Source organism: Elephas maximus, chromosome 3, assembly GCF_024166365.1.
Source record: "Elephas maximus indicus isolate mEleMax1 chromosome 3, mEleMax1 primary haplotype, whole genome shotgun sequence".
Lineage (NCBI taxonomy): Eukaryota > Metazoa > Chordata > Mammalia > Proboscidea > Elephantidae > Elephas > Elephas maximus.
The window spans coordinates 185,165,390-185,191,412 of record NC_064821.1 but is presented as its reverse complement, the minus strand read 5'-3'; the positions used below and the strand labels follow the sequence as shown (position 1 = coordinate 185,191,412).

Below are 26,023 nucleotides of genomic sequence, written 5' to 3'. Positions count from 1 at the left end.
TTTAGTAGTTTTATTTCCCGGATGAGAATCTCCCCTGCCCTAGCCCCTGCTTCCTGCACTCTGGAATAGAACCTCTGGTGTCTGTCCAGGCTCTGCCTAGAACTGGAGGTTCTGGGATGTCTCCAAGGGCCCCCGACCCCCTTCTGTCTTTAGTGTCCCAGAGGGTTGATGCACTATGCCCCCTCCCCCTAGTTCATAGAGGAGGGGGATTTCCTGTTTGAAACATCCCTTATGGAGGAAATAGAGATCCAAGTTTCACTTCGTCTTTTTCAGGCAGCTTTGTTTCCTGCCCTGGGGCTGAAATGGGAGAGAGTCCTCAGCCCTCAGCATTGCTCCATCTCCATCAGCTTTTTGGGTGTGGGGTGGATTCAGAGCCAGAAGCACTCCTGGGAAGGACTGAAGCCGGAGGAGGAGTGAAAAGCGTTAGTGCAGATGAGCAGGGCTGGAAAGCCCATTATCTGTTGTTTTCTCAGTCAGCCATTTTCCCAAGGTGGAACATGCTGGGCTCAGGACTCTCAGAGCTTCCCCTCGTCCAGCAGCTTCCTGAGCCCATCACAGATCTTGCCAAGGTGCTGAGTGAAGTCAGGCCCATAGAGGGCCGTGAGCAGACTCGGGTCAGAGAAGTGATCAAACACATGGCGGATGCGGCCATGTGACTTGGGCGTAAGGTGGTGCTCCACCAGCTCCAGCAGCATATCTCGGCACTCGGTCAGCAGGTGGGCCAGCACGGCAGCCTCAAAGGTGAAGTCCACCTCGCCGAAGCTAAGTGCTGTCATGGCGCCCTGCCGCAGCTTCTGGCGAAAACGGGCAGCCAGGTCCAGTTCGCTGGGGCCAAAGCAGCCGCTGCGGTGTAGCACAGCCACCTTGACAGCTACCTTGATCAGGTCCTTTATAACCCGCTGGGCCTGGGGCCGGCTGTGCGTGTACTCTTTGGACACACGGTAGAGCTCATCTAGCACCTCACTGCTTGTCTCGTCGATGAAGAGATGGGCCACAGACCTACCTGCCATCTTACTGAGTAGCTTCTTCTCTGCTTGCAGTGCCAGACTCTTTGAACTGAAAGGCTCCATGGTTCCTGGGAAATAGGATGTGTGGTCAGTTACGAGAAGAAAGGCCACAGTCTTCCTTAGAAAGACAGAAATGGCATTTCCCCTTTCTGTCTCTTTTGGTTTCTTTCTCATCATCATCTTTGTCATCTTCATTCCCCTGAGCCCCCTCATTCCTCTGTGACTTGCTCCTACTTGTCTCTTTTAATGCGGTTGTTTTTAGGTGCCATCGAGTCGGTTCTGACTTATAGCAACCCTATATGACAAAGTAGAACTGCCCCATAGGGTTTCCAAGGAGCAGCTGGTAGATTTGAACTGCCAACCTTTTTGTTAGCAGTTGAGCTCTTAACCACTGCACCACCAGGGCTCCTTTAATGTTGTAGGAAACCTCAATCTCCAAAACAGTGGGAGCAGTGATATCTTTGACTGGAGAAACGTGGCAAGCTCACCACAAGTTACATCTTAAGGGGAAGTAGGCTGTTGCAGCTACACTGGAGAAAAAAGGGCTTACCTGGCAGATAATTCTCACAGCTACCATTTCTGAACACTGATTACGCACCATACGTGTATGAGGTGTAGCCATTATTCTCCTTGCTTTACAGCTGAGCAAACTGAGGCTTATGTTAAATAACTTACCTGAGGTCAAACTTAACTGTTTTTCTGACTCCAAAGGCCAAAGGCTGATGTCAGCCATTGTTCTGTACTGCCTTTAGAGAAGTGAGAAATGAGGTCCCAGGAATTCTAGTAAGAACTAATATTAATAAAAACTAATATTTATTGAGAGCCTATAGGCCCCTGGGTGGTGCAAGCAGTTTGTACTAGGCTACTAACTAAAAGGTTGGCAGTTTGAACCCACCCAGCAGCGCCACAGAAGAAAGGCCTGGTGATATGGTTCCATAAAGCTACAGCCAAGAAAACCCTATGGAGCAGTTCTATTCTCTAACACCTGTGGTTGCCATGAATCAGAATCAACTCAACAGCCACAGGTTTGGTTTTTGGTTTTACTTTGTGCCCAGTTCTTTATGAATTATCTCAATCTTCCCGACTGTCTGAGAAAACTGAAACTACAAGATATTAAGCAACGTGGCCAAAGTCACTAGTAAATGATAAACACGAGCATCCAACCAAATAATCCAAAGGAGCCTCCTTCCCAGGAACTCCCAGTGAGGTTGATGCACATTGAGGAGCCCTGAGAAACAAACACCTCAGGGGGTCAGGCAGTACTAGAGGTCTAAGGTCTTCCGCTGGGGTAGAAGTGGAGACCCTCCTGTTGACCCATCAGCTGCATGTGTCCAGGGTTCTCTCCCCATGGTCTTCAGCTGTGGTTCTTCTGGTTGTTTTGCTTCTTACTTCCCCCTCGCCTGCTCTGCAGGATGTGGCTCTGACCGCAGTGAGGAGCAGCCTCGCCCTCTCCCCCAAACCAACATGGGAGTCTGAAGACGTAGAGGAGATGGGTAACTGTGGGGGTTTCTTCCCCAAATGAGTAAGCCCATTGGGTACCTGGAACCTTATTTTGCGCCCGGCTTGGCCTGGGACTTTCTGGGCCATGCTCCACAGCCGGAAGAGGAGGTTGCTCCATGTGAGCCTTCCTTCCTCCTTGGCCTTCCTGTTACCCAGCTCTCTTTTCCCCCTGTTGCCATCTTACGCTTGGTCTGCTGTCCTCTCCCTCTCTCCCTGTTTTAGCCTCCCTTTTTATTCTGTCTGGGTCCTGCCGTGTGGTCCTCTAGCCATGCTCTCCTTCTGGCTCTTACCTACCTACCTCCATGTCTTCTGAGATCTTCAGTACTTTGTCGCATACCCATGTCCACCCCATCCCTCAGCCTTTATTGTGTCCACTCCATCCCATACCATGTCTTTCTTTCTAAGGGTGCCTTGCCCAGAGAAAACTGAGTTGGACATCTCCACTGGGGACCCAAGTATTCTTTCCATCAAGTGAGAGTCTACAGTATGGAACGCTAAGGCTGAACGAGCTTGGGACTCTCCTGCCACCAACCCCCTAAAGCCTACCCTTCTGTTGTTGCCAGTCCCTCACCTGCCCGCGGCTGGTACCAGTCTTGCCTTGGATGTTCCCGGAGAGCTGACAGAATGGAGAAGCTCCTAAGTGAGAGGCCCTTTGGCCTGGCCCCACCCCTCAAGCCCCGCCTGCCTACTCTCTGCTCAGCCTCCGATTGGTCAATCAGTACTACTATCACCAAGAAGGCCAACAACCCAGAGCATCCTAGAAATAAGACAAAGGCCAAAAGGAATAGCATTCTGGGAAACAGTCTTGATTCCTGGGGAAGGGGGAAGAGGATTTACTTATACCCTGCTCTCCAGTTTTTTGTGCTTTCTTTCCTTCCTGCCTAGTTCCTTTATACCTTGTTCTCCCTTATAGTCTGTGATGCTGGGGAAGAAGTGAAGCCCAAATTTCTGGGACGAGAGTCAGTAGGGAAATTTCTCAAGATTGAACTGAACATAGTCTGGAGACTCCAGGGGCAAGCCAGGGACCAGGAGGTCTGAGCATGTTCCTGGAGTCTCCAGGGAAAGGTGGTACTATGGGGCAACATTACTACAAGCATATGCTTCCAGTGCCTGGCTGGGTAAAGGTGGCACAGACTGTCTAGACCCTTTATTCTGGAGGAAGGGAGGTGCTGGGGCCAGGGCAGCTGGACAATATGTGACCAGCAGGTGTCAGCACAGCACAGAAACACCATACCCAACCAGCCTACTGAGCTTTGTAGCTGCTCATGGGAAGCAAAAAGGGTAAGTCACAGTTTCTGAATGAGGAAAAATTTTTACCATCAAGAATCTTACAGCCTAGTCAGGGAGATTAACTAAAGTATGGAGAACCATAATACAAGGCAAACAGTGCCATTAGCTTAAAAACAAAACAGTTCTTAGGTGCCATCAAGTCAATTTGAGGTTTAAAGAATTATGAGAGTAAAGGATTACTGTCGTTGATTGCTTCTGATAGGACATTCTCCAAGAAGCCTTTCTGAAGAGGCAGACTTGGAAGGATGGAGTCAGCTATTTAGGAGTTAGGAATGGGGAAGAGGTGCTTCCCAGATGATGGAGACAGCATAAGCAAACACTGGGAATACAGTACAGGGCACACTCAGGAAATGGTCATTTATTCTGTATGGCTGGAGCATAGATTGTTTGAGAGGGAAGGGAAGAAGAAAAAGCCCAAATCCTGGCACGCTTTAAAGGACCTTGTTGCTGAAATGTTCACACTTTCCCTGTAGGCAGTGGGAAGCCATTAAAACCTTTTGATCAGGGGAGTGAAATCATTAGGTCAATGTATGGAATGTGTTAAATGCTTCAACTGATTTTTAGCTGTGGAAGTGATCAATGGTATAGCCTGCTTAAACACAGGATGAGAACTGACTGACTAGAGACCTTGGGATTTGGTGATTTTACAAGAGAGAGGTTCTAGAAGAAAGGGAAGAATTGGAGAGTAGGCTAGTTGTGAAGAGTTGTGGAATAAATTGAAGTTCAGAAGTGGAGTCGGTCAGAATACCACTGTCCTCAAAACTATTGATTGTCCTCTTGGAGACAGTGGTTGGGTTCAACGGCTCCTTTATTTTCATTACCCAGGGTCCAAAGCTGAGGGTCTGTGATACAACTTGGGTTGGGAAATGTTAACAGCTCTCTTAAGGAGTATGGTGAGAAAGGCATGAAGAGAAATGGAAAGGCTAGTTTGTGACTGAGCACTTCTGTAGCCTGAGAGGAAGGAGCCTGTGGAGAAGGAGGCTTAGAAGATGCAAAGGAGAGGAAATGATTATAGAGGGAGGTGTGGGGGCAGATGGAAAAGAATGAGACTGTGTTCAGGGAGGGAGGGAGTGCAGGACAGGAAACTAGCCTCTGTGGAAGGCACTCTCCTAGATGTTGTGTAAATATCTCATTTAATCCTTACAACACCTTTATGAATTAAATATCATGATACCCTTTTTGCTGATGAAGAAACCGAGGCTTAAAGAAGTTAAATAACCTGTCCCCAAGTCACAGAGCTAATAAATGGCAGTCAGGACCTTGTGTGATTCCTGAGCCTAGGCTTTTTTGATAATTACCTTACAGGTTTATGAGGTAATGACTTTAACCTCATCCTGAATGTGGCAGCATTCTACCTCTGTATGCTCTGTCGATTCACTTATCATAGGCTCTACAGGCAGTAGTACTAGGTAGCACTATCAAAAATCACAGGAAAAATAAAAGTCCTTTTCAAGAAATGTACAGTTTAGTTGGGGGGGGGACCAAACCCATTGCCATCAAGCTGATTTTGGCTCATGGTGACCCTATAGGACAGGGTAGAACTGCCTCATAGGGTTTTCAGGGAGCGGCCATGGATTCCAACTGCTGACCTTTTGGTTAGTAGCCAAAGGCTTAACTATTGTGTCACCAGGGCTCTGTGCCACCAGGGCTCCAGCTGAAAAATAAACCCGTTGCCGTTGAGTCAATTCCGACTCATAGCAACTCTATAGGACAGAGTAGAACTGCCCCATAGGGTTTCCAAGGAGCAGCTGGTGGATTTGAACTGCCAACCTTTTGGTTGACAGCTGAGCTTTTAATGACTGCGCCACCAGGGCTCCCGTTGGAAAATGGGGGGGGGGTGGGTGAAAATACAAGAAGATGCAAATACAGTAATAACTTCTGAACCCAGAATTCTGCCACCAACAACCTTACCTGTTTACCTCTCTAGCTTTACCTCTTGTCTCTCCCTTCTTGCACTCCGTTCTGGCCATGCTGGAATTCTTTTAGTTCCTCCACTATTCACTATGGTCAGTTTCTCTCTCTCCTTTCCCCTCCTCCTCTGCTCCAGACCTTCTTGCCCCTCAGCCTGGAAGTCTCCTCTCCTGCATACCTCTTTCTGCCTTGCCCAGTAACTCCTACTCATCCTCAGTCTCAGTTGGAAAGTGACTCCCCCTGTGGAACTGCATGCCTCCCCTATTGTAATAATAATCACTTTTCTGTGTAATTGGTGATTTTATTAACTTTTTTCTGTACTAGATTGTAAGCTCCATGAGGGCAGGGATTATGTTTTAGTGTCTGGCACATAACTGTGCTTAATAAATATTTGCTGAAAGAAAAAAAATGGAAAACACATCCAAGAACCAGGAGATAAGAGGAAATGGTAGCACTATAACACATCATAACATTCATTTACTTCACTCATGGGGAAGCCTTTTATTTTTTCTTAATCTATACCCATCTCTACCAATCTCCAAATCCACAGCAGATAATTAGCATATTAAAAGAGGAAAGAGAAGCTTTTAGAAGCAAGAACACTGATAGCAATGAGAATTATTGTAAGGGAAGACGAGGAAAACAAAAAAAAGCTGCCAGTTGAAAATTATAGCATTTTTGCCCACGTAAAGGAAGAGCAAACAGTATTAACTACATATATTCTAGGCTTTGAGGCCCTCACTGTTTTCCCGGACAATTGAGTTCACAGTGCTGCCTCTTAGTAAGCAAAAGTGTAAATGATGGTATCTCGCATGCGTGAAACACTTTAGAATTTTCAAAACATTTTCACCTGCACTACAGGTAGTCCCCAACTTACAACGGGGTTCCACTCCAGTCAGTTCTGAAGTAAGTCAGATACCTCATTTTTTTAGTTTACGTTATTATTGCTTTTTATTATCAGTATCTTTATAAATCAAAAAATTGAACGCCTGTGAGTGAACATCTGAGAATAACATCAGCAAATCACACACTGCAACACTGTATGTAGTACATATTACTAACAATAAGATGTACAAAAAAAAAAGACTATCGTAAGTGTGGTTTGTTGTAACTCGAATATATCGTAAGTTGGGGACTACCTGTATCTTATTTGATCCTGTCAGGTAGGCAGGAAGGTAATATGTCCACTGGCAGTTGAGAGATTCAGCCTTAGAGATAAGTGATTTATCCAAAGCCGTCCTCCAGAGGTGAATCGAAGTCTTAATGACTCCAGTTGGGGCCCTTTCCACTGTATAATCCACAGGAAATTAATAATACCTTTTTGAATAATCTCTATTTGAAAAAGTTAAAATGAAAATGTTTTGCACTTAATTGGGCAAACTTTAGTTACCTGAAAAAAAAAATTATTCAGAATGGAATATTCCTATGGGTTCTGATTAATTGACATTTTATCATGGTTAGATCAGTATTCTCATAATAATTCAGGAAGAGAAAGTTCAGTGTGATTTGAAGCAGTCAAGCAAGACTTCAGTCTGACATAACTGTTGGTGTTGATTATGTTGACCAATGAGAATGTACAGGGCAAGAAGAGGTGGCTAAGGATATGACCCTAGGGAATACCAACATATAAGGAGATGTCAGAGAAGGCTGAGAGAGGCCATATTGATAGATATGGAGCCATTCATTCACTTCAATAATATTTATTAACCCCTTAGCCTCTACCAAGAGAAAGAAGGACCCCAGGAACCAAAAGAACATTTCATGGAGGAAGGGGTCGATAGGGTCAAAGGTTGCAAAGGGGGCAAAGGATTAAGAGTTTAGAGATGCTTAGTGAATGTGACAAGGACGTCATCAGTGGCCTTGATGAAAGCAATCTCCGTGGATTGACAGGCAAAAACTATACTGCAACTGGTTGGGGGCAAGAAATGGATATAGCAATATAATTGACTATCTAGAAGCTTAACTGGGAACCGAAGAGAGAAATTAAGTGATAGCTGAATACAGGCAAAGATCAAGGGAAAGTTTGGAATATTTTTCTTTTATTCATGGGCTTGTGTGATACTTGCTCGTGTGGATATGCTGAGGGGAAAATGTCAGTTAAAAAGGCTAAAAACAACGGAAAGAGAAAGGATTTGAAGAAGTGGAGTAAAGCCCCTAAGTAAGAGATTTATTCAACTAATATGTTAATAGTTAACACCTACTATGTGCCAGGCATTGTGCTAAATGCAAAGGATATAGTGGTGAACAAGACTGACGTGGCCAGGCCCTGTCTGCACAGTGGAAAGGTGAACCAGGGACAGGGATCTCATTGACTGGGATGAAGGAGATGTGAGGATGCAGCCAAGTGCATCTGTAGGGGGCAAAAATTTGGTGGAATTCTCACTTTACTACCTGTATTTTCTCTGAAGATGGATGTAGGTTCTACTGAGATGAGCAAGGAAGTTGTAAGGTAAGGAACTTGAGAGGAGGAAGTTTGAAAAAGCCACTGGTAGGAATTGGGAAAGGGTAATTTTCCAAGCTTGGCGATCCTGAATTTATAAAGGCTCCAATCAGCAGGACTATGATTTTCTCCAGAAGTCCTGGGGAGTAGGAACAGAGTCATTTTGATTTGTTCGTTGAAATAGTTCTCAGAGCATCCATTTCCTTTCATACCCAATGCCGCCATTCCTGTCTGATTGTCCCCCTCCCCTCATCCTTGGACCTCCCTGTCTTCTTGCTAAAATACCAATTTTGACAAGTTACACCCTTATTCAAGAATTTATGACATTCTTTTCCTATCACATTATTTTAACCTACTCACCCTGGCATTCCCAGGCCTTCCATAATTTGTCCCTCTTTTCACCTTTCTTCACTTCTAACTGGTGCCTTTCCTACATATCAGCCATACAGGACCTTTTGCCATCCATGCTTCAGGCTCCATACTCACCAAGTAAAAAGGCTTTGCTTAAGCTCCGTCCCTCTTTGGAAGATTTTCTCCTTTCCTTTGCACCAAGCCAATTCCCACCAAAATTCTCCAGTGCACCTTAAGAACCATAACCAGCAATTCAACATTTGTCCCATGATCGCCATGGAGGGGATTTATTATCTTTTCCTTACATTTGGGGATTTATGTTCAATGTAATTTTTTTGTTTTAGATTTGGAATTGCTTTCTAATTTAATATTTCAAAGTCTTATTTTAATTCAAATAGATGGTTTTTTTTTTTTAAGATTGGAACCACATCTCACAGTGCACTGGGCTTGAAGTAAGTGCTTAATATTTATCAGATGGATTGAATTGAGATTTGAGCTGGACCCTAAAATTTCAAATGAATTATGGCCTTACTCTCCATTCTCTAATATATTCAATAAGCACATACTGAGTACCTACTACATTCTTGGAAACTCTATGGGGCAGTTCTACTCTATCCTGTAGGGTCGCTATGAGTCGGAATCCACTGCACTGAGTTTTTAGACTACATTCTAGGCCTTGTGCTAGAAACTGGGGAGGCTTTTTTCAACCTCTGAGTGCTTCTATATTTTGAGATGTCTTTCTCCCCAAAACTTTCTTCAGTCTTTAAAATAGCCTCAACTGTCCACCGAATTGTCTTGTACCCAAGATCCCTCAATAGTTAATCTTGCGTAGGTATTATTCCATTGTCTGTTTATCTCACTGGGTCACCTGAACTTCCACCTATGTGTCTCTGTATCTCTCAGTGTTTGTGTGTGTGTCTTGCTTACTCACTGTGGGGGTTAGCCCAATTGGTGATGCTACCTATCCTGATCTCAGTCTAATTAAGAGTGGCCTTTTTTTAGAAGTGACAAACCCCTGCCCCTCCTTCTCCTCTGTCCAGAGACCAGGATATGGAGGGGGGAAGTGCCCACTCAGATCAAACTATCTAAGAATGCCAATGTCCTTTAGGCCACCCACTTTCCTGGGAATTTCACAAATGTCTTTTGTCCCAGCCCCACGCAGGGAAGAATCTTAGCGGGCACCACCAAGGTGGGAGCCAAGCAGTGCTGTCTGAGGTAGACTCATTCTTCCTCCACAGTGACATTCCCAGAATCAAAGGGTCTTTATGGAGGGTGCGGATGGAGAGGGAGCAGTTTCGCTGTTTGAAGGGTTGTCTGGAGCCCTCTGAGGAAAGCTGGGATATCAACAATCCTGTGTCTGGGTGTGGGGCAGAAAGGCTATGTGGGGTTGGGACAGCTGATCACTTTCTCTTTCTCTCTTGCTTTTAGGTCTCCATGTTGCTCCTCTTTCTGTGTGATTCCCTGAGTCAGTTTGTCTCAGTCTCCACATCTCTCTTGGCTTCAGCCCCTCTCACCTGTCCTTCTCCATCAAGCAACAGCCTGCCCGCCAGCCACCCTGACTTCCTGGCTCCTTAGCTCCTGGCCTGGTGGCCCAAGCTCATTCTGCTTTGAAGGGGGGAGGGAAGGATAGGAACTCCTGACCCCTTCCTTTCTCTTCCCAAGCCTCAAATCCGCAGCTGCATGCTAGACCTCCTTTTAGGGGCAGGATGAACCAGAGGAGGCACATGGGGAGAAATAAGGGGGTTGAGGTCAAAGAGTAGAAGCGAGAAACAAAGGATTGGGGGCAATTAGGGGAGGGGGGACACTCCCCAGGGAGCAGGATTGCCATAGCTATTGGGAGGTGAAAGGAGGGAGGGTCGCACCCAGCCTAGCCAGCTCCCTCCTCCCTTCCTCGGTTTCCTGTCTGTCTCTCCTCCCAGCTTCTTTTCCTTCCTCTCTCGTTGTGAGATTTTTTCCCCAGGGCCCCTTCTTGTTAATTCATGTGACCCTTCCTCTGTTAACCTGTCTGTGCTTCTGTATGTCTTTTCTTCTCTCCGGGTCTCAGCGACTGTCCTTAGGTCTCTCCATCTCTCGCCTGTCTCTGATCTCCAGCTCACCCTCCCAGCCTGGCCCTCTCAGTGGGCGGTGCTCATGACGCCCCGCCCCTAGCTGTACTATTGGCGGAAAGGTGTCGAGAAGGCGGGGTCTAGCCGACCTTCCAGGGCGGGATTAGTCGCAGCGATCGGGAGGCGGGTGGGAGGTGGGTCCGGCCGGGAGGCGGGCGGGGCGGCTAGGGCCCGGCCCAGAGCTCCGGGCGGTCGCATTGTTTTCCTCCGCGGAGCTGCGTCGGGAGTAGGGGCTGCGACTGGGACCCTGGGCTCGCCCGATCAGACAGCGTCGAGCCCAGATCCAAGCTCCATTCAAGTGGGACGCTCCTTACATCTTGCCAGAGCGCCCAAGCACGGACTGCGAACTCAGAGCGGCGCGGGGCCCCTGCCTGCCCGCTGCGATCTCGAGCCCGCTGACCCGGATCTCAGAGCAAGTACCCCAGGGCAGGGATGGGGCTGCAGGGAGGCGGGGAGGGACGGGGGCCGCTGCAGCCCGGGAGCAACCCTCCGAACTGCAAGAGGGACGGATAAGGGTATCCGCGCGTCGTGCGCCTGGCTGGCGGAGAGGGTTGGCGGAGTTGGGGTCCGTGAAGGGTGAAGGGAACCGTGGCCGAGCCCCAGCACGGCACTGTTGGGCACAGGGTCTGGGCGCCCCGTCGAGGTGGGCTTTCTCTGGATCGCGTCCCTGTCCCGGAGCGCGAAAGGGGATTGAGGCGCGCACAGTACAGAGGGTGGAAAACCTGGCCCATTCCCTCGCTGGCGGGGAAACTAAGGCTACGAGACCGGCCGAGAATCGGACCCTCTCGATGCCCCTGCTGGAATGGGAAGGGGGACGCCTCGTTCCAGATCCTGGTGTCTTGGCAACTCCGCTGTCCTTGTGCAAGCGGGAATCTGAGCAATCCCTGGGGAGTTGATTTTGGCACAGAGTCGGGGAATGGGGTCCCCAAGAAATATCGGTCCCAGCGCCCATATCCTCCCTTCATCCCCCTCGGCCCGGGGCTTTGTTAGACTGAGGTCTCCCAAGGAGGAGACCCGAGCTGGCGACCGCATCCCGAGCCCGCAGACCCCGCTCAGCGCTGGCCATGGGCCCGCCTTCGTCGGTTCCCAGCCTCTGGCCCTGTTTCTCTGGCCTCAGACACCCGCCTCCGCTCTCCCACCCCCGCTCCCATCCCCAGTCCGTCTGCGCCTGCAGGCCCCTTCAGCCCCTCCTCCCGCTAACGTGGCTCTGGGACCCGGTCCCGGCCCAGACTGCTAACCGCCCCTCCTCGGAGCCTTGGATCCAGTGAAGGGGAGACGCGTCGAGCCCCAGGCCCCTGGCCCACCTCATGCGAGGCTCTAGACACCTGGATTATCCTCGTTGGGGCTTAGGTGGGAGGGAGGGTAGGTGCCCAGTCTGGGGCTGAGAGCTGGGGGTGGGGGAAATGTGTTCGAAAAGGGAACACGTTGAGGCCCCTCAGTACCTCCCCGCCCGCCCCCCAGGAAGGTGGACTGGCGGGCGGGCGACCAGCCCGAGGGCTTCCTGCTATTGTCCCCAGCCCGGACTCCTCCATCCCTTCCCCAGCCCCTGGCATACTCTGGCTATGACCCCAGCCACTCCCAAGAGGTGGCTCTGGGGGACAGGAGGAGAGAGAAGGGCTGCTTCCTCTTCCCAGCTAGGGGAGAACCTAGGAGGGTGAGAAAGAGATGGCCAGGTCTCCCTCATTTGCTTCAAATCGGGAGTATGAAGGCAGCTGGGATTGGTCCTAGGGCAAATTAAGCCTTTCTCCAGACCAGGGGTGGGGTGAGGTCACCCAGATGCTGCTCCCCAAGAACAGCTTGTGATAAGCCCTGTTAAGGATGTATCCTAGTTGAGTCTGGGGGCCAAGGGAAAGGCCAACCCAGTATTCTGAGAGGCCGGACTAACCCAGCCTAAGTGGGGGGTGGGGAGGGAGACTGGATGGGAGGGAGGCAGGGCTGCTCTTCTAGGGAAGAAGGACTGGGCTGTGGGTGCTGCTATCAGACCGTTTTGCCTGGAAATGAAGAGCATGTAAATGAGATGCAAATCAGCCTCTATTGTCCCCAGCTAGGGCGCCTTAAGGAATCCTGGTGTCGCAGTGGTTAAGTGCTCAGCTGCTAACCGAAAGGTCTGCAGTTCAAACCCATCAGCCGCTCAGTGGGAGAAAATGTGGCAGTCTGCTTTCATAAAGATTTACAGCCTTGAAAACCCTACGGGGCAGTTCTACTCTGTCCTATAGGTCGAAATGAGTCGGGATTGACTCGAGGGCAACCGGTTGGATTTTCTTTTTTGCTAAGAAGGCTGCTGGATTCTGAAGGTTTTAACATGGGACTGGTCACTGTGCCCCATAAACTCTTCCAGTCACCACTTTCCCCAACGCTGGTTCGGTAACTCCAGGATTTTCTGGCTAGGGACCATCCCTGGTCCCTGCCTTCACACCCCCAGGCATGAATCGGCCCTACAAGACCAGCACCTTTGTAACCAAACTCAGTGTCAATGGCCCCAACTTCCAGGGAAGCATCTCCCCCACCCTAGCCTCAGCAGACTTTTCCTAAATTTTCACATTTACTTTCAAGGGAAGTGTAACTCTCTCTTTCCTCCTTCTGTCCCTTCTTCCATCAGGTCAGAGGTCTCCTATTCCCCTCAGACCCCCACAGGAGTTACCACCCCAGGTAAGGAAAGGGCAGGAGTTCCTAAGGGCGGGATGGAAGCAGACAGGGCAGCAGTTCCTAAGGGCAGGATGGAAGCAGACATGGCCAAGGAGCAGGAAGAGGGTCTGGCTGCCCTCTCCGTTTGCCAGAGAACAAAGTTGTTTCCAAGGTGAAGATACCAGTTGCCCAGGGCAACTTGGTGGCGGGGGGGTTGGAAGGGGGAGGCTAGGAGACGAGCTGGGTCCCTTTCTCTTGGGAGCATCAGCATCCGGAAACATGGTAGAGAGAAGCTCGGGGCCTCTCAACACCAGAGGGTCGTTAGCTGGTTGTCTGCTCTGCCCCTGGGGAGGGGGGTCATCATTAGGTGTTCCTACCCCTTCCCTCCTCCAGCTCTCTTGGGACCCACCTGACGTCAGCCTCCCCACTAGTGACGCTGGATTGGGGGTGGGGGGACACTTGAGTTCTAGCTCCAAGAGTGGAATTGTTGGGGAAATGGAAGGGGGCTCGGTGTGGAACCCCAGGGTCTCTCCTTTAGGAGACAGGGTGGGATGGGTAACAGGATTTGTGTAGGATAGCTGTTCACAGAAAGAAATGATTCTCACCCTTCCTGACCTGATTTCCGGAGACTGCTCAGCCCCCCACTTCAATTTCAGGGGAAGGCAGGAAACTGGTGGACACCCCACTGTCAGGGTCAGCTGGTCGTGGGAAGATGATGGGTAGGAAGGAAGGAGGCTTGTCTCACCATCCCTTCCACTGGATCCATCTTTTCCTGGACTTTAGGCTACAATTGCCTGCCTGTCATTGAATTATTTATATTTCAATTGCAGAGGCAGCCCGATGAGGGAAGGAAGGGAGAAAGGGGCATGTTCAGCCATTTCTCCTCACCAGTATAGCCCCTTCTATTCCTGGATCCTTATAGGGGGTGGGTCTGCTCTTACCCCCACCCAAGTACGTGCATTGGTTCTTAGGAGCCAGGGAGCAAGCAGGGGGCTAAGAGGCTAGGAGGGGGCACAGTGGTCGGGGAGACAGCTGCAGCCAGAGCTAAATTTAGCCTCTGATCTGGCTTTGATGCAGATTCATTTTTGGCTAAGACAGTCCCCCACCCCCCCAAACTCCAGCTTCTCCCCAGCAGTGAGAAGTGCCCCTGAAGCAGAAGCTTAGACCCGGGTAATGACCCCCAGGATGCCCCCCTCTCCTCTACACTGTTCTTCCTCAGCCCTCGAGAGGAGAGTGGCTGCCTCACAGCTGCCTTTGCCTGGGCACAGTGCCTACATTGCTCCCAGGGTGCTGTGGGGGTCTGCAAGGGAGGGGGAGGCAGACATGGTGCCCTCTTCCTCCTCCCAGTGCCAAGGAGTCACTATTTATAATTTTAAGGCTTCAGTATCTAATTATAGCTGAGAAGGGGTTGGCAAGAGGGGGGCCAGGAGGTGTCACCTACCCAATGTCCCAGACCCAGTCAGGAGAGAGGAGGAGAGGCTGAGTGAGAAGGCTGAGAGGAGGAGCGGGTGTGTCCTGTCCTTACCTGGGGTCATCACCAGCCATCCTCATACCAGCCAGTTTGGGCCAGTTGGAGCGGGAAGGGCTTTGAGTGATGGTGACAGCTGGCTGGGACTGAGGCAGTGCCAGAGAGAGGGCTCTTTCCCCCACCCCACAGGGTCTTCTGGGGATAGACCAGGGAAGGAGCCCTGCTAGGGGTAAGGGGAACTTGGTTCCTCTTTCACTTTCCTCTCTCTGTCTCCCCTTTCAGGGCCAGCATATGGGTGAGGGGCCATCCCCTGGGGCCTGAGCTGCCCCGCACAGGATGCCCCGTGCCCCCTACTTCATGCCCTTGCTGCTACTGCTGCTGCTGCTCTCACTACCCCATACCCAGGCTGCCTTCCCCCAGGACCCCCTCCCTCTGCTGATCTCTGACCTGCAAGGTGAGTGTCCTGCAACCCTGCCCCTCTGAGCCCATCACTGAACCAGCAAAGACTGAGAGCTCCTGTGTGGAAGGCAAGGCACAAGAAGGCTCCCAGCTAAGGGCTGACCAGCAAAGAGTAACAGGCAGGTAGAGCTAGCTGGCACCTCAGGCCAGTTGCTTCTCATCCCTGGATCTGCTTTCTTCACTTACAGACAGTTTCATCTGGTGGCTTGGTTAAGAACATGACTCTCAGCCAGACCAAAGCTAGCAGGTTTGAATCTCTGCTAAGCTTCTCGCTAGCTATGTGACCTTGATCAAGTTATTTAACCTGTCTTTGCCTCAGTCTCCTCATCTGCAAAATGAGGATAATAATAGTATTATACCTCACAAAGTTATTTAGGGATTAAATGAGGTAATGCACATAAAGTGCTGAGAATACTGTCTGGCACAAATTAAATGCTTTATATGTATTTGCTATCATTAGCTACAAAATGAAAGCTTGGGACTAGTTCAGGGATTCCTAACACCTCTTACCTCCCTGTCTACCATTTGTACCACCAGCAAGCCAAGGTCCCACCATGATAAAAATCATAAACTCATTTTTTCTGATAGAATCTTCATCTGTTTGTAGAACTCTGTTATATATGTAAGAAGTCTTGGTGGCGCAGTAGTTAAAGTGATTGCTAATCGAAAGGTCGGCGGTTTGAAACTACCAGCTACTCCACAGGAGAAAGATGTTGCAGTCTGCTTCTGTAGAGATTACAGTCTTGGAAACACTATGGGGTCGCTATGAGTCAGAATCAATTCGATGACAGTGGGTTTGGTTTTTTGGGGAGGTCTTATATAGGATTTAGAGTAATTTCAAGCCTGGAGGGACTGCAGTTGGGTTATTGGGAGTAATGGTTGGGGAATGGGTAAGAACAGCAAATATTTGTACCTGTCAGATGCAGTTCTGAGCATTTTACTAATGTTAAATCATCTATCGTCTGTCCTTGAACTCACCTCCCTTTGAGCTCTGATGACAGTGGTTTCCGTAACCAGGTCAGGTGGATGCTGGAGTTGGTCAGAGGAGACAGAAATCTTGGAGGGCTGGGTGGCCTGTGAAGGGCCTGAAGGAACGGTGCAGAGAGAGGGTGGGGAGACATGGGGTGAGTAGATGTTGCAAGATGAGACTGCACAGTGTGGGAGAGATAGGGATTGGCTTAAGTCTGGAATTGGAAAGCCCTGGATCTGAATCGTGGTGCCTGATACTTTCAGGGAGCCCTGGTGAAACAGTGGTTAAGTGCTCGGCTGCTAACAGAAAAAGGTCGGCAGTTTGAATATACTAGCCACGCTGCGGAAGAAAGATGTGGCAGTCAGCTTCCCTAAAGATTACAGCCTTGGAAACCCTCTGTGGCAGTTCTGTTCTGTCCTGTAGGGTCACTATAAGTTGGAATTGACTCAACGGCAATGGAGTTTTGATTTTTGCCACTCTCAAGCTAAATGAATTTCTGTAAAATGAAGCCAATGTTAGTGCCTACCTCATAAAAAAAAAAAAAGGTTGTATTAAATGAAATAAGGTACCTAGAAAGGAGGAGCCCTGGTGGTGCAGTGGTTAAAGCACTTGGCTGCTAACTGAAAGGTCAGTGGTTTGAACCCACTAGCTGCTCCATGGGAGAAAGATGTGGCAGTCTGCTTCCGTAAAGATTACAGCCTTGGAAACCCTGTGGGGCAAAAGTGCTAACAGTGCCCAGCAGAGATTAAGTGCTAAATGTTAGCTGCTATTACTTTTCGTAATAGTTTTAGGGCACCTCACAACTTACCTCACAGATCTACTCTGCTATTTTAGCTGGGTATCCCTCTCCTACTTTTGTGTGGTTGGACAGGGTGTTTGGGGAATATGTGGTATCCCGGCTGGCCCTTGGCACCACACCTCTCTGTGTCTCCTAGGTACCTCCCCACTATCCTGGTTCCGGGGGTTGGAGGATGATGCCGTGGCTGCACAACTTGGGCTGGATTTTCAGAGATTTCTGACCTTGAACCGGACCTTGCTGGTGGCCGCCCGGTAAACTGACCGAGGCACAGTTGTGGGGAAGACATGCATGCACCCGGGCAGACATGGGACCTGCATGGCCACTGCAGCACCTTTGCAGGGGACACATGCAGGTGCACACGCCATGGGACATGGACATGCTTGGACCCAGAGCACAAGCCAAGGCGTAGAGTAAGGGGGAGGAAAAAGGGCAGGAGGTCTGTGCTGTTTGTCTCTTGAGTAGCTGAACATGGGGAAGGTGGGGACTCAGGAGCTCGGGTGGGTGCCCTGGCTTGGCTCTGATCCCTGCTTGCCTACTCCTTCAGGGATCATGTTTTCTCCTTCGATCTTCAAGCCCAAGAAGAGGGGAAGGGGCTGGTGCCCAACAAGGTGAGGGGCTGAGGGGATGAGGGACAGGCATGGGGATGAGGCTGGGAAAGACTCATGGGGGTTAACTGGGTAGGGAAAAGGATTCAAAAGGAGCTATAGTGTGAGGTGGGGTCCAGGTTGCCCTATGATTTTCCCTCTTCTGCTTTTCTTTTCAGTATCTAACATGGAGGAGCCAGGATGTGGAGAACTGTGCTGTGCGGGGGAAGTTGACGGTGAGCTGTGGCATGAGAATTTTCGAGGAAAGAAAAGGACTACCTGGCCTCCAGGCCCTGTCCATGCAGCCCTCCACCATGCCCTGTTTCCCAGCCACCTCCCATCCCAGGCCTCAGAGGAAACTGGGAAGAAAAGGGAGTTCATGGCTTTTAGCTTCCTTTATACACACTTCACAAAAAACCCTGGGAAATAGCTATTATTACTCTCAGATAAGGAAAGTGAGGCTCAGAGAGGCCAAAGGACTTGCTCAAGGCTGTAGAGCTAACGAATGACTTAGCTGGGACTTTACTTCATATTGCTGTGACTAGCTCAAGGATAGGAACCTTACTCCTTGTGGCCGCTAGTCCCAGCCCCAGGGACCTCTGTGGCTGACCTGGAATTTTGGGTTCTCTAGGACGAGTGTTACAACTACATCCGTGTTCTCATTCCCTGGGACTCCCAGACTCTCCTTGCCTGTGGAACAAACTCGTTCAGTCCTGTGTGCCGCAGCTATGGGGTACAAAGGGGAGGCTGGGAGGGTCACTGTGGGAGGACCCAAAATGGCCAGTTTGGTGGAGAAGGACCATCACCTGGGGTGGAGGAATGGGAGTACCCAGAGGGGCGGGGGAAGGAAGCAAGGGGACATGAGGAAGTAGGCTATGGAGCCAAGCTCCAAGACCCCAAGGGTTCTATGAACCTGTTCCATCTGCCCCCAGATAACTTCACTGCAGCAGGAGGGTGAGGAGCTGAGTGGGCAGGCTCGATGCCCCTTTGACGCCACCCAGTCCAATGTGGCCGTCTTTGCAGGTATGGACCTTGGCATGTGGGAGACAGGCATGTGGCTGGAGGGAGAACCCAGCTTAGCTCACTCCCAACCTGTTCTCTTCCCCAAGCCCCTGAGTGGAGGGCCAAGATGGGGCCAGGGCCAGGGGCCAGGTAGGGTGGGAGATCTCAGAAGAGCATGGATACAGGTCCCTGAGCCTTCCCGACTCTACCCTACCCACCCCTCCAGAGGGCAGTCTGTACTCAGCCACAGCTGCGGATTTCCAGGCCAGCGATGCGGTAGTTTACAGGAGCCTCGGGCCTCAGCCCCCACTTCGCTCCGCCAAGTACGACTCCAAGTGGCTCCGAGGTCAGGGCGGGCCTGGGGACGGGAGGCTGCTCCTAGGGAGGAGGTGCAGGGTGAGGACTATGGCAGGGAGCAGGCAGATGGTGGTGGTGTGTATGTATGTAAAGGGGAGAGGCTGGTGGGCACAGGAGTTTCTGAGTAGGTATAGATACTCTTCCATACCCTGTCCTGTCACTCCCTTCCTCAGAGCCACACTTCGTCCATGCCTTGGAGCATGGAGATCACGTCTACTTCTTCTTCCGAGAAGTCTCTGTGGAGGATGCCCGGCTAGGGAGGGTAAGGAGGTGGGCACCAGGGGTGGGTAGCTGGAAGGTTCTGTTGGATTCTGAGGAGCCAGTCTGAGTAAAGAGAGAGCTCCTGACCCTAATCTCCACAACACAATCCCCTGGACACTGAGCCCCCAACTTGGAATAGCCTCTGCCTCTACATCCTGCTGTCCCTCATCCTTGACCCAGATTGACCCTCCACACTGTACCCCTCCTTTGCTGTAACTCCCAACATTTATCTCTTAGTGTTCTTAACTTGATCACATTTCTTTCACCCAGCTGGCCCTGTGACTCTCTCACTGTTGTCTTCTTACCCCCAACTCCCCTCCCCCAGGTGCAGTTCTCCCGTGTAGCCCGTGTGTGTAAGCGTGACATGGGTGGCTCACCTCGGGCCTTGGACCGCCATTGGACTTCTTTCCTGAAGCTGCGGCTCAATTGCTCTGTCCCTGGGGACTCCACCTTCTATTTTGATGTCCTCCAGGCCTTGACTGGGCCTGTAAACCTGCACGGCCGCTCTGCTTTCTTTGGGGTCTTCACCACCCAGACCAATAGGTTGGTACTGTGCTGACCAGTGTGGCCCATCTGTCCCCTACCCCACCAGTGTCCAAGCTCTCCTCTCAAAGACTACTGATGGGGGGCAGTGAGGGGAAGCCCTATTCAAAGCCAGTTTTCTTTCCCACCCACCTTTTTTCCATAGCTGGCTCCCAGTGGCTGCCCCAACCTCAGTCACCACCTCCTAACATGGTGCATGAAGGGTAGCTCCCACTTCTCACCTGGGAGGAGCTGTGCTGTCTCTTCCAACACCTAGCCTGCATCATCTTTTTTCTGGCTCCCCTAGCATCCCTGGCTCTGCGGTCTGTGCCTTCTACCTGGATGATATTGAGCATGGGTTTGAGGGCAAATTCAAGGAGCAGAGAAGTCTGGATGGGGCCTGGACTCCTGTGTCTGAGGATAGGGTCCCTTCACCCAGGTACCTAGAATGGGATGGGTTTTGTGGGGGCAGAAACAAGCACAGTCTGTTACAAAGGTAGGATTGTGAGGAGAGGGTAAGGTGTCCAAGGCCTGGGGAGGGGCTGCAGTGAGTTAACAACAGGAGAGATGCCATTGCCTAAGGTCAGGCCCAAACCCAGGTCCTGGGAAGAGGTGAGCAGTGGACTGGAAGGCTGCAACAGGGAATGGGAGTAGTGGTGTGAGTGTCTCTGTGTAGGGGGAACAAGGGTTATGATCATATTTGGGTGTGGCACAGCACAGAGCCTAACTAAGCCTGGGGTCCCTGCCCTAATGCTGTCCTTTCCCATGTGCCCACCAGGCCAGGGTCCTGTGCAGGAGTAGGTGGAGCTGCCTCGTTCTCCTCTTCTCGAGATCTCCCTGATGATGTCCTGACCTTCATCAAGGCTCACCCGCTGTTGGACCCTGCCGTGCCACCTGCCACACATCAGCCATTACTCACCCTCACCAGCAGGTATGGGGCTAAAAACACGACTGCCCCCTACCCCCTAGCCATTTTCCTCCTCTGACCCCACAAGGTAAATGGCAGCAATGGAAGGAGGAAACACTGGAGTGTGGCGGAAGGGCCCAGGATTGGGTGCCAGGACACCTGGGCTTTCTTTGAGACACTCAAGCTCACACATAAGCCTCAGTTTCCCCTGACCTGAGGCCTTTCCCTGCAGGGCCCCACTGACCCAGGTAGCTGTGGATGGGATGGCAGGTCCCCACAATAACACCACAGTCCTGTTCCTTGGCTCCAACGATGGGTCAGTGCTGAAGGTGCTGCCCCCAGGGGGACGATCTGGAGGGGGATCTGAGCCCATCCTGTTGGAAGAGATTGATGCCTACAGTCCCTCTCGGTGAGGTTTTTGGAGGGCAGGGCCCCCAAAGAGTAGGTGTGGGATGGGAGATGGCTGATGGGGTGGTGGGTATGGGTTGGGAGCTCCTGTGGGGCAGGAACTATGGAATAGAGAAGGGGGCTTGGCAAAAAAACTGGACATTGTGGTGGGGCAGGGTGGCCACTTGTGAACTCCAGCTCCATGGGTTGTGTCAGCTACTGGTGCACCTCCCCACCTTCTGTTCAACTTGCCCAAGGAAAAGGGAACCTTCACCCGCCTCATCTCTGACTCCTTCTGGCCTTACCCCAGGTGCAGTGGGAAACGGTCAGCCCAAACAGCACGGCGGGTCATGGGGCTTGAGCTGGACACTGAGGGTCACAGGCTTTTTGTGGCTTTTTCTGGCTGCATTGTTCACCTCCCTCTCAGCCGCTGCACCCGGCATGGGGCCTGTCGAAGGTGAGAGGGGCCTGAGGCCAGGCCCTTCCTGGGCAAGCTCCCTGGGCCTCCCAGGAACACAGGCCTTGGGGGAGGCAGGGGAAGGTAGGTGATTTGGGAGGGGGTGGTTTACGCTTCAAGCATTTTGAAGGTGGGCAGCAACCAGGGTATGGTCCAGGGATTGGGGTGGACAGGATGGGAATATGGGGGTTGGAGCCTCCTGTAGATCAGGGGGAGTGTGGAAGAAGCAGGGGAATGGAATGTGATTAGAGTGGTGAGGGTCCAGCCTCACGTGACTGTTTTCCCTAGGAGCTGTCTAGCTTCTCAGGACCCATACTGTGGATGGCATAGCTCCCAAGGCTGTGTGGATATCAGGGGACCTGGTGGGTAAGTGAGGGGCCCTTGGATCTCCTGAGGAGAAAAGTCCCCATCACTAAGAGAGGAAGCTGAGGGCTAGGGTAGGAGGATGGGAGCAAGATGTAGAACTGCACTGAGCCACCTCCTTTTCTTCCTAGGACTGATGTGGATCGGGTTTGGGACCGGGATGCCATGGAGGATGGTGACTGCCAAGGTAAACAGAAGGTGCGGCTGCAAACGTAGCTGCACATGGTTCTGTTGGCCACAGATACTATTCCAGGCGTGAACTCTTGTCTTTCTCTCTTGTGGCATAGTCACCTCCATCAGCTCTTCATGAAGCTTCCCCTCGCCCCTATCTTCACTCTCTTCCTTGTTCATAGATGGAGCTACTGGAAGTCAGTCTGGCCCAGGGGATTCTGCTTATGGTAAGTCTTCTTGTCCCAGCTTCCCCTTCCTTTACTCAGCTTCCACTCATCCAAGTCTGTGCCCCATGATGGCAGCAGACCAGCACCCTGAACACCCTGAGTCTCAGAAGAGGGTCAGCATCCTCCAAATGTGCCAGCATACAGTAGGGTGCTTAATAAATAGCTTTTGAACAAATAAGTGAATGAATCTCCTGCATGGTGAACCCTTCCCCACACCCACAACAGAGTAGAGGCTGGAGGTCTAGACCCCTGGGTTCAAGGGAGGGGGAGGGGTGGAACTCCTGGATGGGTGTCAGGGGTAGAGAGCATGAGCCTCACTGGCTCTGACCTGGTCTCTGTCACCAGTGCTTCAGGGTCCTGGCCCTTTCCCTGAGATCCCCAGCCCCCCCAGTGATGCCCACCCCCGGCCCCAGTCTTCCACTCTTGGAGTTCATACTCAGGGTAAGGGGGCTGGCTGGGAGGGACAGGAGTGAAGTGTGGCGCTGCCGATTTTAGAGAATTCTAAGCCCCTCACTGACTGGTGTTTGGTGCTCACTAATGCCTGTTTAGAGCCTCCCCTCCCCAGATAGATCTGGGCATCCCAGCCCCACTTCCTGCTCGGCAAAGTTTGGCAATTGCTCTTGGCATGGCTACAGGGGCCAGACCTGGTATGGGACCCCGCCAGGCCCAAGCTCTAGCCTGTGTGTGAGGCGGAGTGTGATGGGCTGTGTGTTCTGGGGGGTCGAGGGCTGGGCGTGATTCCTGAGGAAGGTTAAGGCTGTGTGGAGGGACTCTGAGCTGCAGAGTAACAAGGTTAGATTTCTGAACATCGCGCCCTCTAGATCAGCCCCATTCAGTGCACCACCTACCCTCTGTTGAGCCTCCCTCCTCCTCCCTCTCGGTCGGCAGGCGTGCGCCGGGACCTCCCCCCAGCCTCGGCCTCCCGTTCAGTCCCCATCCCACTCCTCCTGGCCAGCGTGGCCGCAGCCTTCGCCCTGGGCGCCTCGGTCTCTGCCCTCCTGGTCTCCTGCGCCTGTCGCCGCGCCCACCGCCGTCGGAGCAAGGACATCGAGACCCCGGGGCTCCCGCGCCCTCTCTCCCTCCGCAGTTTGGCCCGGCTCCACAGTGGGGGCCCAGACCCCCCGCCGCCGCCCAAGGACGGAGACATGGCACAGACACCCCAGCTCTACACCACTTTCCTGCCTCCCCCCGAAGGCGTGCCCCCGCCGGAGCTGGCCTGCCTGCCCACCCCAGAGTCCACGCCAGAGCTTCCAGTCAAGCACCTCCGCGCCGCCGGGGGCCCCTGGGAGTGGAACCAGAACGGGAACAACGCCAAGGAGGGCCCGGGACGCGCGCGGAGCGGGAATCCAGCGGGCGGCCCCGCGCCGCGCGTGTTGGTGAGGCCGCCACCGCCCGGCTGCCCCGGGCAGGCCGTGGAGGTCACCACCCTGGAGGAACTGCTGCGCTACCTGCACGGCCCGCAGGCGTCAAGGAAGGGGGCTGAGCCCCCGCCCCCAGCTCCTTTTACCTCACGGGCGGGAGCGCCGGAGCCCGCTCCCGCCCCGGCCCTCTTTGCAGGCTCCAGCCCCCTCCCCCGGGAATGCGCCCCACCTCTGAGGCTGGACGTACCCCCAGAGGGGAAGTGCGCAGCCCCCGCCGCCCGGCCCGCGCTCTCCGCCGCCCGGCCCGCGCTCTCCGCCCCCGCCCCCCGCCTAGGCGTCGGGGGGGCGCGGAGATTGCCCTTTTCCCCGCACCGTGCACCACCCGCCTTACTCACCCGAGTTCCCTCGGGAGGCCCCTCCAGATACTCCGGGGGTCTCGGGAGGCACCTCCTGTACCTGGGCCGGCCCGACGGGTATCGGGGCCGCGCACTGAAAAGGGTGGACGTCGAGAAGCCCCAGTTGCCCCCAAAGTCTCCCCTCGTCAGTCCTTCCTCCCAGCCGGCCATATCTAACGGCAGCCATTTTAACTTTTAAAGGGAGCTGCCCTGTAGCCTCAAGCGGGGCCCCTGAGGCCTATGCCCTCAACGGCAGTGGGCGTGGACGCTTCTCCAAGGACAGACCACCTCCCTCCCTCCTGTTCCGCACCTCCAGCCTTCTCGGACTCCGAGAGTCTCCCGGGGTCCCCTCTCCGGCTCGGGTTTATTTATTGACTGTCTTTCCCTGTCCTCGAGAGAGGAGTGGGAGGTGAGAAGCCCGTCCCCTCAGTGAGCCAGCTTTTACGAGGGGAATTGGCAGGCTCCCACTCCCCCCTCCCTTCCAGCCAAGCTGCCTTAACTCGCCCCTCCGGGCTTCCTCCAAGGACTGGGCCCGGGCGGGCCTCACGGCGGACTGTGGGGCGGGGGCCGAGCGCGTAGTGTACAGAGTTCTCGGGCCTCCTGGGACGTCCCTCCTCCTACTGTGTAGGAGCCTCCGCTTCCCAATACAGCTGTGTCCCCGAGCCGTTGCCTGACTTTACTCGCGGAGGGGGAAGGACGGGTCTGGAATGGTTGGTGCCCGCTCTGGGCGTCTTTGCTCCAGAATCTTTGCCTTCATCTTGGCCTTGAGCTCTCTCCTGAGTAATTGGGATGGCTGAAGTCCCAAGGGGGTTAATCAGGAAATGTTTCCTGAAGGAGGCAAGCGAAGACATGGCGTGTGGAGATGAGCCAGGGCCCAAGAGAACCGAGGTAGAGTTTACGGGAGGGCAGTCAGAGCAAGTTTCTGGACTGAGGAAGAAGGGATTCAGGGTTTCTTGATCTATGGGTGTGGGTGTGTTTGTGTGTCAGTCATTTTAGAAGAAATAAAATGAAGCTGCAGTGTAAGGGTCTGAAGTTGCACCTCAGGAAATCTTGTCCTAAAGAGAATTTGGCTGGAAAAGTCTGCGTTGCATGAGAGGTAGGGGCAAGCGGGTAAACTGCAGAAACAAAAGGAATAAACCCTGTTGGAGGCCAGGGTTTGCCACAGCAGTTCCCTAGGGAGCGTTTTCCCTGCAGCTAGAAGGGGGCGGGTGTCAAGACCACATATTTACCGCACGCATGCGTAGCTCCCCTTCACGGGCCCTCGGGGCCAGACTCAAGCCTCGCGCGCTAGGGATCAGCTAGCTTGCGGCAGCCGTGATGTTCACTTACTCCGACTGCAGCTGGCTGCAGATACCTGGCCTTTACCCCAGGGACTAATAGGAGGGAAGAACAAGACCATTTGCCCCGCCCACCACCCCTTGCGCTAAGGACACTTAAAGCCTCGCGCGGGCGGCGGCTGCTCCTGCGGATTTACAAGTCAGGTTTTTTGCCGGCGCGTGGCGGGAGTATCCGCCCAGTTCGAACCTTAGGCCGCCCACCCTCTGGCGCCGCCTAGAGTCCAGAACAAGCCCTGCAGTTACAGAAGCCTTGCCAAGCCCTTCCCGGTTGGCTGCCTAAGTGCCCTCAGCGGTAAACCGCTGAGAACAGTCTGGTGAAGAACCCTGAGATTGTTTCTAGCTCCGCCTTATACCACTTGTGATCGTTACGAGTCAAAACCCTGCCCTAAGCCACAGTTTCCGCATCTGAAAAATGGGGTCGTTGAAAGGCTGATGTACTATAATGTATGTGAAAACGTTTTCTAAAGGAGAAAGTATGGTACCTTGTGAGATGGTGATTCCTCCAGACTCAGGCATAGGCTATTCCTAACTTTGGTGAAGGAGATCTGCTTTTACTAAGCAGGGCTTTTTCATTTGCATCCTTACAACTTTCATTTATAGATCTTATCCTCAAGGATTTCAATGCCCTCTAAACATTGCTCACACCTCCGGTTGTTTGCCCATATTCAGTTGTCCTCCAGAGTCTAACTTTTTTCTTCTTGCAGCTTGTTTCACTGATTTAAAGTAGTTTTTAAATTTTTCTTTTTGTTGGATGCCTTATTTAACCC

At 52.3% G+C, this 26,023-nt stretch overlaps 2 protein-coding genes across 16 annotated transcripts; one reads left to right on the top strand and one right to left on the bottom strand.

The window, feature by feature from the left end:
• On the bottom strand, positions 1 to 25,253 carry TNFAIP8L2 (TNF alpha induced protein 8 like 2). Of its 10 annotated transcripts, none has more exons than XR_007516785.1 (7): positions 25,149 to 25,253; positions 23,920 to 24,747; positions 21,251 to 21,393; positions 18,423 to 20,932; positions 16,135 to 18,199; positions 8,635 to 8,730; positions 6,812 to 8,287 (listed from the first exon to the last, which is right to left on the bottom strand). XR_007516785.1 is itself a non-coding variant. In XM_049880434.1 (2 exons), the coding sequence occupies exon 2, from the start codon at positions 1,068 to 1,070 to the stop codon at positions 516 to 518; it is 555 nt and encodes a 184-aa protein (XP_049736391.1). In that variant the 5' UTR covers positions 1,071 to 1,075; positions 16,135 to 17,066; the 3' UTR covers positions 1 to 515. The 10 variants fall into 10 exon arrangements, 2 of the variants coding, with proteins under 2 accessions (XP_049736391.1, XP_049736392.1); XR_007516787.1 differs by having other exon boundaries at positions 16,135 to 18,567; positions 18,752 to 20,932; XR_007516783.1 differs by having other exon boundaries at positions 16,135 to 19,121; positions 19,507 to 20,932.
• Positions 10,939 to 24,118, top strand: SEMA6C (semaphorin 6C). 6 transcript variants are annotated; one of them, XM_049880424.1, is made up of 18 exons: positions 10,939 to 11,016; positions 14,980 to 15,151; positions 17,062 to 17,176; positions 17,470 to 17,533; positions 17,689 to 17,745; positions 18,141 to 18,242; positions 18,442 to 18,532; positions 18,738 to 18,857; positions 19,042 to 19,130; positions 19,455 to 19,672; positions 19,959 to 20,090; positions 20,430 to 20,582; positions 20,791 to 20,967; positions 21,256 to 21,402; positions 21,691 to 21,768; positions 21,897 to 21,952; positions 22,119 to 22,163; positions 23,052 to 24,118. In XM_049880424.1, the coding sequence occupies exons 2-18, from the start codon at positions 15,034 to 15,036 to the stop codon at positions 24,116 to 24,118; spliced, it is 2,829 nt and encodes a 942-aa protein (XP_049736381.1). In that variant the 5' UTR covers positions 10,939 to 11,016; positions 14,980 to 15,033. The 6 variants fall into 6 exon arrangements, with proteins under 6 accessions (XP_049736381.1, XP_049736385.1, XP_049736380.1 ...); XM_049880428.1 differs by lacking the exon at positions 10,939 to 11,016 and adding an exon at positions 22,509 to 22,604 and having other exon boundaries at positions 13,162 to 15,151; XM_049880422.1 differs by lacking the exon at positions 10,939 to 11,016 and adding an exon at positions 13,190 to 13,253.
• Positions 25,254 to 26,023: the final 770 nt, after the last annotated feature.

What these genes read in the sequence shown, in the direction of transcription:
- TNFAIP8L2 (XM_049880434.1), bottom strand. Translation starts at nt 1,070, where the DNA reads ATGGAGCCTTTCAGTTCAAAGAGTCTGGCACTGCAAGCAGAGAAGAAG.
- SEMA6C (XM_049880428.1), top strand. Translation starts at nt 15,034, where the DNA reads ATGCCCCGTGCCCCCTACTTCATGCCCTTGCTGCTACTGCTGCTGCTG. An exon ending in GCTGATCTCTGACCTGCAAG is followed by an intron (nt 15,152 to 17,061) that starts GTGAGTGTCCTG and finishes TGTGTCTCCTAG; the next exon opens with GTACCTCCCCACTATCCTGG. An exon ending in AGGGGCTGGTGCCCAACAAG is followed by an intron (nt 17,534 to 17,688) that starts GTGAGGGGCTGA and finishes TTTTCTTTTCAG; the next exon opens with TATCTAACATGGAGGAGCCA.